This window comes from Polistes dominula, unplaced genomic scaffold (genome assembly GCF_049000335.1).
Source record: "Polistes dominula isolate Pdom_NZ unplaced genomic scaffold, Pdom_raw_medaka contig_354, whole genome shotgun sequence".
Lineage (NCBI taxonomy): Eukaryota > Metazoa > Arthropoda > Insecta > Hymenoptera > Vespidae > Polistes > Polistes dominula.
The window spans coordinates 133,253-144,900 of NW_028300855.1; the positions used below are offsets into that span (position 1 = coordinate 133,253).

At 38.9% G+C, this 11,648-nt stretch overlaps 2 protein-coding genes across 2 annotated transcripts; both read left to right on the forward strand.

Moving 5' to 3' along the window:
* The first annotated feature begins 3,981 nt into the window (after window positions 1-3,981).
* Window positions 3,982-6,534, forward strand: LOC149033795 (uncharacterized). The gene is made up of 2 exons (XM_089172388.1): window positions 3,982-4,257; window positions 4,479-6,534. Exon 2 carries the CDS (start codon window positions 5,278-5,280, stop codon window positions 6,532-6,534), a length of 1,257 nt encoding a protein of 418 aa, XP_089028514.1. The 5' UTR covers window positions 3,982-4,257; window positions 4,479-5,277.
* Window positions 6,535-7,694: 1,160 nt separating this feature from the next.
* On the forward strand, window positions 7,695-8,498 carry LOC149033796 (uncharacterized). Its single transcript, XM_089172438.1, has one exon. The coding sequence runs from the start codon at window positions 7,695-7,697 to the stop codon at window positions 8,496-8,498; it is 804 nt and encodes a 267-aa protein (XP_089028564.1).
* The last annotated feature ends 3,150 nt before the right edge of the window (window positions 8,499-11,648 follow it).

Sequence of the window (11,648 nt, forward strand, 5' to 3'; positions counted from 1 at the left end):
ATCGATTTTTTTGGATTTTCTTTAAGTATAATATCTTAAAAATTTTCTCTGAAAATTTGAAGTGAATCCGACAAATACTTTTCGAGTTATTTGACAATTAACAAAGGGCTTTCGGGCACTCCAGAAAGCTCGAGAGCAGGTAGCTAGCGACAGCTACAAGCAACCGGTTTCTCGGGTTCTATTGCCATGGATGAATCCCACCTTTGATGTATACAGTAAAACCAAAATCTATAAATACCCTGCTATATATATTTACAATTTTTAGGTAGTATAAGTGCTGAAAATTATTTGTTTGTCGCCAGTATGCCTGTATTAGTTGCACTGAGCAGTCAATAGTTGTCTGTTGATATAAATTATTTTTCAAGTAATTTGTCATGGGACGTGATTCTAGAAAAGTTTCAAGAGAACTCCAATGTTCTTAAAATATTCGTAAGTCGCGTTCAGTGAAAAGAAAAAATGTATTCAATCCGAAAACAGCGGAACGTGATGAAAGTGCTCAGAGTACATCTTCTAAAAAATTGTAACAAAACACTGAAAAAGATACACCCCAAAATAGCAGTACTAAATTTCGAATAATAAATTTCATTACGGTATTGACTGTAATTTTAACTCTTTTTAGGCTTAAAAAATATGAAGGAAATGTTCTATTTCAAACAGCCAGTACACGTGGGGCTGGGATTTAAAATTCTAGTTTCATGTGATATTTGTTAAAATGCTTCCTGTTCTTTTTTTAGGCATTCTTATGAAATAAATAGACGCTTCATTTTTGTGATAAAAATACTAGGGATAGGATACGAAGGATTGTGTAAGTTTTGTGGCCTGATTGAAATGCCGTATTTTTTAGATAAAGCAACGCATACAATATTACTGAAGCACATTTTAGATTGTAGTAAAACTGTTGCAGAAGCCTTTATGGAAAAAGCTGTGAATGAAGAAAAACAAGCAATGCCAACAACTGAAAATGAAGATACGAATGATTTAACTGTATTGGGAGATGGAACCTTGTAAAAACGGGGATATACATCGTCATTTGAAGTTTCTTCTATAATAGGCTATTTTACTGGAAAGATTCTTGATATAAACATTAAAAGTGCATATTGTAAGCAATGTGAGTATTGAAAAAATAAAACAAATACTTTTAAGTTCGCAGAATGACATAAATCGCATGAAAATGAGTGTTCTGCTAATCACAAAGGGTCTTCTGGAAAAATAAAGGTAGATGCGATGGTCGAAATATTTCAGCAGTCTGATACAAAATTTGGAGTTAAATATGCAAACTATATTGGCGATGGTGATTCGAAGACCTATTCAGGAATTATAAAAGCAGATACAAAAATATAACCATAAATAAGAAGGAATGTATAGGGCATGTTTAGAAGCGGATGGGGACTCGATTACATACATTGAAAAATAAACAAAAAGGTCTTGGTGGTAGAGTAAGCTTACAGGATAAGTAATACACAAATTAAATTTGTACTATGGTTTATCAATACGTCGACAAGGTGATTCTATTGAAGATATGAAACCTGCTATAATGGCAAATTTTTTCACTATGGCTCGAGTGATGAAAATCCGAATCATAGTATGTATCCAAAAGGCGAAAATTTTTGGTGCTCTTATCAGCGCGCTAATTCAAGTGGAGAGCTTGCTACTTATACTCAAGATTATTCTCCCTTACCTCCTAATGTTTTAGAAGCTATCAAACCAATTTATGAAGATCTCAGTAATGACAATTTACTTTCAAGATGTGTAGGTGGATTCATTCAGAATAATAATGAGAGCTTTAGCCAACTAGTGTGGAAAATAAGCCCAAAAACCATAAATACTAGTTTTACTATCGTACAAATTGCTGCATACATAGATACTTGTTTATTCGATGAAGGTACAAATTCATTATTGATCAAAATAAATACACTGGGACTTAATTGTGGGCCTAATTCTCATCGGTATGTTAAAAAAAAACGGATGCTGCACGTGTTAAAGTGGCAGATAAGCGTGCTAACGATAACACTCGAGAAGGTAGAATGCTACGTAGACAACAGCAAATCGATGTTTTGAAAACTTTTACAATGATTGAAGAACTGTTAAATGGCCCAGGAATAGATGAATCGGAATAAGTAATTAAATAATTCGTATTACTCTACATAAATCGAGTGTAAAACTGTAAATGCGTTTTTCTGAAAACTACATTTTTTTTACTGGTGACCACTGTTCCTCGAAAACCGCTCAGGAGATTTCAATGAAATTTATACAGCTTTTGGAAAACATAAAAAACTAGTGCCTGACCTATGGAATTTTTTTTTTAATTTCGATTTTTTATAAGTAATTAACTGTTGGTTTTTTCCCGAAAATTTGGAGAAAAATTTCCTAAGGCCACCAGTTTGTTAATTTTAAAAACGAAAAAAACTATTAATTTTTGTGAAAACAAAACAAAATGACAGCCATTTTTTGAAAAAAAATTCGTTTATTTTTTGGCACTTTTTTGTAAAAAAATATAGTAAAAATCAATATTTTGACTTGGTTGTAGCATGCGAGATAGCCATTCATGTTTAGAGTATGTGATTAAAATTTCAGAAGGATCGGTTGAGTAGTTTCACAGATATCATGCCCGCCAGCCAACCAAAAAAAACATTGTTTCGAGAAAAACGCGTTTAAAGTTTTTTTTTAACAAATTTTTAAAAAGTCTGACTTTACCTTATTCTGTGATGCCTGCACAATACAGTATGCCTTCTGCTTCTTCAAAATACTCATTATCTTCCACTCAAGCCTTTCTTCGTTGTGTCCTGGCCTCTTTTAAAGATTCTCCGCTCAAACGATTGGTTGAGCACACACGCGTATTGTCACGGTTACTAGCGTTATTAACTGCGATAGGGCCAAGATTTATCCTCAAAACGAGCATTATTTCTAGTATTGCATCAAAACTTTCGTTGAAAATACAAGCTGCCAACTTACAAGCTATTTCAACCATTTTTTTTAAATTAAATAAGTGTTTAAGCACTATGGCCCAAACGCATTTGTTAAAGCACTCTTTATAATTTTGAGTGTGGCCACCTAAACATCTTTAAAGTAATTCTGTTATTGTCAGGTCAACATCAACCTTTTGTTTTTTGCTGCTATATTCATGAAGAGACATTTCCACTTACACAACCGCCAATGGTTTGTCTCCTCTCTCTGTAATATCTCTATGTGTTTGGGTCGCAAAATAATATACTAAAACTGCTCGGATCGTTCTAAAATTTTTGTATGGAAATTCTACATATGTCTACTTTAGAATAATGCAAAAAAATATATTGATTTATTCAAAATGATAAACCAGAATGAACACTTAAAATTGCACCACAAACTTTTTTATATAAAATATCGATTAAACACAAAGAATTTAAAACTGTTAATTATCTACATGTCCGAAAATATCGCTGAAGTTAGAGAAAATAGCCTTGGCGGCTTTGTAACAAGATAACAGACCTAATATTTATAAAAAACATTGTCATATCAAGTAGTTATTACCTCATATACCTCCTGCGCATCATGAATATTTCAAAACACTGTTATATGCAGAGTATAAGTTAATACTAAAAGTATCTTAAAATAATAACAATGTAATTAACGTCTGAAATAAAAAATACTACTTTCATTTTATATCTTGTCATTATTTGTAAACAAAATGGGATTAAAATAAAACATGTTTTAAATGTTATATTTGATTTTTTTAAATGGAAATTAAACAATTTTTACAACTCTTTCATTTAGAAAGTGGTGCAAGTTTATTTGCAACCAGTAAATATACATTAGTCTAGTCAAATTTGCCTAAAAAAAATTTATATAACTAGATGACACATTGATAAATCAGTAGAAATATTGCCAGAATTCATATAATTTGCGTAAATTTTTTAATTACCAAATATTTTAACCTTTATTTTTCTCGAAAAAAGAGAAAGTGGATTAACATCATTGTACGATCCAAAAGGATCATACGGTAATTAGCAGTATTCAAAATTCGCGCGCATCCACCTCCATCGATTAAAGGTCTCGATCGATACTCATGGTGAACATCGATCAATTACTAGTAACTACCGAAGCGCCCCTCTAGTCACCCCCACCTCTCGCCTCCCCACTTCTTACACCCAGTCCGTACGCCCTGCGGGGCCAGTACAAAAGGACATTCTTCCAGTCCATTATAGAAAGCCTGTGAATACATATCGAAATCAAAGGAGTTAAGTTAAGTTAGTTAAGGAACGTAAGCGAAGCGAACGAGAGGTGAGATCTTTCCATTATATACATTTTATATCGACGGTATTTTCCCGCGTGGTAATATCACGTGGTGGACTCTCATTTTTATAATTAAACAACATCCAGGGTTTTTATGCCGCAAGGCTTTTCCCTGACGAGCCAATAAAAAAAGGCATTGTTTCTTTGTTTGGCTCAACCACGTGTTTTATTTTACACCTCAATCTAATCCTTTATTCTCCACTTCATAGCATATAAGTAATGATCAGAGGAATTTTCATTGAAGAATCTTTTGGTCAGAACATTTTGGTGCAATCCTGTAAGGTGCGAGTTCCCGACTTCTGATTTACGAAGCAGTGAATAGACTATCACCACACCGGGCAAACCGATTAGAGAACAACGAAGTCGTGGGAGTCCGCCATCTTGTGAACGTCTACACCGTTCAGCGGAGGCAGCATCACGAAAAATCTAGAAGCGAGATAAGTAGTTTTAATTACCCGTGCGTACGCCTATGCGTACACACCCTCATTTACTAATATATATCTCAAGGGAAATTGCGTCTTTGAACCCCGTAGAAGTTCGCAATTTCTTATATATCTATGCATTACGCTCATTTTCTCTGTAAAATTCACATCTCAATATCGAAAAGAACTTAATTTCTAAATTTGAACGGATACACGATATATAATCGAATGTTATTCTCCATCTCGGAAAACGCTTTATTCTCGTACAAAGAACGATAAGATTTCGGCGGCTTCACCGCCACGCCACCTTCCTTTATTTGAACGGTCGACTAGAACGAAGACGCCGTGACGTCATCGCCGGACATCCCATCTATCGGCATATAGCTAGCGACAATCGTATACCCCCTCCAACGGCCTCTTATACTATACATAGGTATACCCCCTCCAACAATCTAGCCTCAGGGCCGCACCACGCGATCGAGAACTCAACGCGCGGTCATTCATTCATATAAAGGGGATTTTTATATATTACCGTAAATTAATTTGAGTGGATTTCGAAAAGTAGAATAATTAATAACGGTTCGTGATGGCATCGCAAAAACAGCTCGGACAGCTCGAACAAAAACGGCTAGTTTTAGAATTGGGTTTAACGCACGTCGAAAATCTAATCAATGAAGGAAATCTAAATAAGCAGGAAATAAGAAGGCGTTACGAACGACTTGCACCACTAGTAGAGAAATACGAAACCTTGTATGAAAAGTGCGTTACTGCTATCAACGAAGCAGGAGGAGTCGATAGTTTAACTCCAATCATAGAGAGATATTGCGCGATCGGAGACAAACTTCATTCAAACGATACCGCCACAGTTAACAACCCGAATAACGCTGACGAAAGCAACGATATTACGAAAACCCGCGATCAACAAATACCATTACGGCGCATTGAGATCCCGCAATTCGACGGGAATATAGGGAAATGGATCCCATTTAAATCCAGCTTTTTAACCCTCGTAGACACGCGTAGTGATATATCGGATTTAGAAAAACACGTATACCTTCGCGACTCCCTTCGCGGCGAAGCCCTTCAAACGATCGAGCATTATCAATTAACTGGGGAAAAATATAAGGACGCGTGGGGAGCTTTACTGAAGGCGTTCGATGTGCCACGGATACTATTAGCTCGGGTAATCGACGCGTTAATCGACATATCCCGACCGAAGGCCGGATCAGCAAAGGACGTAACGGCATTCTTGAACGAACTGCGTTCTCACATCTCCACACTCGAGACATATAATGTAAGTTCGGTGGTCTGGCCAGTACGCCTCGCTGAACGCGCGTTACCCCCCGAAATGCTACAAGAATGGAATAAACAGATAGATTCCGACGAATATCCGACTATCGAGCAATTCTTTAATTTTTTAACCCGATATGCGCGTGCGTGTGCTCCGCTGAAAACGTCATCAACGTCTGCGAACCTCGAGCCCCGCGCAAAACGTGGATATCCCGAGACGATGACTTTACGACCGCGAAAGCGACAGGATACCTATACAACGCGTACGTTCCATACTCAGACTCTGGCTAATTGTGTTCTTTGCAAAAGAGATGAACATTTTGTATACCGGTGCCCCCGATATTATGACATGACGATACAGGACAGACTGACAACGATTCAACAGTACGAATTATGTCAGAATTGCTTACGGAAGCACCGGGAACCATGTAGAGCCTCGCGTTGTCGGATATGTCACCAGGCCCATCACACGTCATTACATATAGATAATGACGAGCATGAGATCACGAAACAGGAGAGCCACACTCTCGCAAAGAAGGAGACATCGCAATGAACCCACCCTCACGCGGCTAACACCGAGTCTCATGTCAATTCGCACGGTGCACCGAATCAATTTCTCCTGAGTATCATGTATCGTGTAAGAAAGGGAGACGGAACTCTCAGACAACGTCGGGCGGTATTAGATACGCGTGCCGCCGCACACTTCATTACTGAGAATTTCGCGAAAGAGTCACACTTACTGATCAAATCATATTCGAGTTCCATGCACGCTATCAACTATACCGGAACTCGATCAAAAGACGTTATCGAGATAACCATTCGATCATTAGACGATAAATATAGGCGGAACTTTTCGCTACTCATCGTTCCTAAGATAACGCGATCGAATTTAGTAAACAAAATAGAAGGCAAAGTCATTATGTCTAAGTTGCGAAACACTATGAATCGTAAAGATATATCGTGCGTGTTCCCTTCGGCGAAGAAAGCCACGATTACAGTCACCTACGCGGTATAGTCAGTTCCGTAATCTCCGGAAGAAATTACACGCGAATATCGAACTCCGGAAGGTATATGAACAGATTACACATAAATACATCGATTTAGGATATATGTCGATCGTCAAAAACGAACCTATAGGAAGTTGCTATCTTCCCCACCACGCGGTTATCAAATCAGCTAGCACGACAACAAAGGTACGGGTCGTATTCGACGCCTCCGCGAAAAATGATAAGAGACTTTCTCTCAACGACACCTTATTAGTCGGACCTACAATACAAGACACATTAGTAGAACACTTATTACGATTCCGGACATATCGGTACGTATTAACAGCGGATATTGAGAAAATGTATCGGCAAATATGGATTCATCCAGACGATCGTCAATATCAACGGATATTTTGGTGACATAACGAACAGATTCGCACGTTCGAACTTAATACGGTAACATTCGGAATAGCGTCAGCACCGTTTCTTGCCATACGAACCATCAAACAACTCGCGAAGGATAAAGGTGCTAATTATCCACTCGGAGCCGAAATACTTAACCGCGATCTATACGTAGACGACCTCATTACGGGAACTGATAATGTCGAAACCCTCGGAAGGGTACGCGATCAGACTATTGAAATGTTAAAACGAGGCGGTCTTAATATATGACAGTGGGCGTCTAACTTCCGACCGGTACTCGAAAATTTAGACATAAAAAACATCGATGTCGAGCTCTGCTCTGGGGAAAAATACTATTTTAAAGACACTCGGTATTTCATGGAACGCACATCATGATTGTTTAATTTACTCCGTCGCGCCAGTAGATATTCGCGAAAGAACTACCAAGCGACGAATTTTATCCGAAGTCGCAAAGATCTTTGATCCACTCGGACTTCTAGGACCCGTCATTCTAACAGCCAAAATTTTCATCCAAGACTGCTGGAAAACACACATCGACTGGGATGAATCGGTACCCAATACGTTACACACCTCGTGGATAAAGTTCGCAGAACAATTGACATTAATTGACAGTTTAACGATAGAAAGACGCATCACACTCGACGACCCGATTGACGTGCAGGTGCATGGTTTTTGCGACGCGAGTCAATCTGGTTACGGCGGCTGCTTATGTGTAAGATCGCGAGATGAATTCGGTAACACATATGTACGTCTACTTTGCGCGAAAGGTCGTGTCGCTCCCCTTAAGGATACCACTATACCACGTTTAGAGCTATGCGGAGCATTAGCACTCGCGCGATTATATAGAGAAGTCCGAACTGCCGGCGGATTGAAACCCGACAAGATAACCTTTTGGTCCGATTCGATGATTGTACTGGGTTGGCTGAAAAGAGACTCCAATACGTTAAAATTATACACGGCGAATCACGTGCGCGAAATACATGATATCTGTGAAAATATCACATGGCGACATGTGCGATCCGAGGACAACCCAGCGGACGCTTTATCTAGGGGACAACTTCCGCGCGATTTCCTAAAAGAACGATGCATGGAAAGGGAATTTTTCTAATTGCCGGACGTAAAGAGATTATCGGTATTAACGACGTGAATTGAATCAAGAAGCATATTTCAGCGATTCTCTAGTTACACGCGATTATTAAAAATTGTAACTCGATGCTAACGATGGCTTAAAACTAACTCATATAAGGGAGGATTGTCTACCGCAGAAATAACAGAAACGGAACGACGCGTTTTTAAAATCGTGCAAGGCGAACAATTTCACGCCGAAAGGGAAAGAGTAGAAACAGCGGGGGGAGTCAAGAGCACAAGACTAGCCGCGTTAGATCCGATCCTCGACGAAGAAGGCTTAATTCGAGTGGGGGGCCGACTTCGAAACGCGAATTTAAGTTTCTATGAGAGATGTCCGATATTATTGCCCTCACATCATCACGTCACTGATCTCCTTATCCGAAAATTCCACGAACAAAATTTTCACGCTGGCATACAGACTACCCTCTATGCTCTTCGACAACGGTTTTGGCTTCTCGACGGTAAGAATGAAGTGCGAAGAATCGTACGTCATTGCGTGCGTTGCATTCGATTTCGTGCGTCCGGCATCCGATATAAAATGGGGGATTTGCCAGGCTCTCGAGTGCAGGAAACCACTGCATTCTCCCATGTCGGAGTAGATTTTTTCGGGCCGATCTACGCGAAGGAAAAGAAATACTGTAATAAGGATCGCGTTAAAATATACGGGTGTATCTTCATTTGTATGACTATAAAGGCGGTACACATTGAATTAGTCAGCGATCTGACTACGGATGCTTTCTTGGCCGCGTTCAGGCGATTTGTGGATCGAAGAGCTGTTCCAACTCACGTTTATTCTGATAACGGAACCAACTTCGTCGGGGCTAATAACCAGTTAAGGGAGCTATACGCCCTGATGGAATCGAACGAATATAAAAATAAGGTCCGTGATTTCGCGATAGATCATAGGATATCGTGGCATTTCAATCCACCCCTCTCACCTCACTTTGGCGGTTTATGGGAAGCAGCGGTCAAATCTTTCAAACATCACTTTAAACGGGTCGTCGGTGAACTTCTCTTCACGTATGAAGAACTAACTACCTTCGCGATCGAAATCGAAGCTATTTAAATTCACGCCCATTATGCCCCATCTCGTCAGATCCGAATGACGTGACAGCACTAACACCCGCACATTTTTTAGTTGGAAGACCTATTACGACATTACCGGAGGAAGATTATGTTCAAACTCCAGCCAATCGACTGTCCTCCTGGAAACATATCACGAAAGTGCGACAAGATTTCTGGCGACGCTGGCATATTGAGTATCTACGAGAACTGCAGAAACGACAAAGGTGGATACAACCCAAGCAGAAAATCGAAAAGGATACCGTCGTCGTTCTCATCGACAAGAATCAACCTTGCATGAGATGGCCGTTAGGCCGGATCGTGAACATACATCCAGGAGAAGACGATGTAGTACGAGTGGTCACCGTGAAGACGGTCCACGGAATTGTCAAGTACAATGTAACAACTATTTGTTCATTGTTAAATCATTGTCTTTAAGACCCAACGGTTCCCTTGTACGTACAAGAAAGTCGCCTGGCCAGCGATAATTCGAGAATGCTGACTAAGTCAGCAAAAATACGCTGAGCGATTCAGCGAATACGTCTAGCGTTATATCATAAGCAATCGAATGAACATGTTCAATAACTTATACAACTAGCGATGTACTTAACTGATTCAATGGCCTAGGTCGAAAGTATTGTAAATCGATGATAATAAGCGCATAACACAACACATGTATTAAGAATATCATTGATCGTTACACTCTCAACGGGGGGAGTATGTACGATCCAAAAGGATCATACGGTAATTAGCAGTATTCAAAATTCGCGCGCATCCACCTCCATCGATTAAAGGTCTCGATCGATACTCATGGTGAACATCGATCAATTACTAGTAACTACCGAAGCGCCCCTCTAGTCACCCCCACCTCTCGCCTCCCCACTTCTTACACCCAGTCCGTACGCCCTGCGGGGCCAGTACAAAAGGACATTCTTCCAGTCCATTATAGAAAGCCTGTGAATACATATCGAAATCAAAGGAGTTAAGTTAAGTTAGTTAAGGAACGTAAGCGAAGCGAACGAGAGGTGAGATCTTTCCATTATATACATTTTATATCGACGGTATTTTCCCGCGTGGTAATATCACGTGGTGGACTCTCATTTTTATAATTAAACAACATCCAGGGTTTTTATGCCGCAAGGCTTTTCCCTGACGAGCCAATAAAAAAAGGCATTGTTTCTTTGTTTGGCTCAACCACGTGTTTTATTTTACACCTCAATCTAATCCTTTATTCTCCACTTCATAGCATATAAGTAATGATCAGAGGAATTTTCATTGAAGAATCTTTTGGTCAGAACAATCATTATGAAAAGAAACGGTTTATATATTAGTGGCCGGCGCTAGGTGATGTTAGACGTTACGTGAACTCCCCCTACACATTAAATAAAAATAGCAGTAATATATTTTGTATGAACAAGTGTATATAGCTTTTCTGTAGATGGCATTAGCGACAAGTAGACGTCGAATACATATATATAGGACAGCTTGGAATACTCTTCAATATTTTGTGAGCATAACTTGATAGTATTAGTAGTTGACTTGTGTTTATATCATATAGTTATTTGTATTTAGAAATGTCAAATAATATACCGACTAAACGTCATTTGCAGGAGGTGGTACTGTATTATTTTAATACTAATCAACTAGCCGCTGAGGCTTACCGAATGCTCATAGACGCTTATGGCAAGGGTATTATAGCCCGGAGTACATGTTATGTTTTGTATGAAAGATTCGAGAAAGGTTATTTCAACATAAGCAGAGCTACTAAAAAACGACTAAAAAACAAAGAACGGGTAATTGCAGAATTAGTGCGTTTGAGACTTGAAGACCCGCGTATTACTCAAGCAGAGATGGGAGCAAAAGTTGGAATAAGTCAACAAGCAATTTCGAAATGCATAAGGAGTCAGAAATATCAAAACAAATTAAAAGAAAAAGAGCAGGAACAAAGTTCTCTACCTCTTGGTAATATATATATATATATATATATATAAAATACTAATACAATATAATATATATATATATATTTTTCTTCTATTTTTTTTTCGGAAAAAATTGTAAAATTCAAGAA

What these genes read in the sequence shown, in the direction of transcription:
- LOC149033795 (XM_089172388.1), top strand. Translation starts at nt 5,278, where the DNA reads ATGGCATCGCAAAAACAGCTCGGACAGCTCGAACAAAAACGGCTAGTT.
- LOC149033796 (XM_089172438.1), top strand. Translation starts at nt 7,695, where the DNA reads ATGTCGAGCTCTGCTCTGGGGAAAAATACTATTTTAAAGACACTCGGT.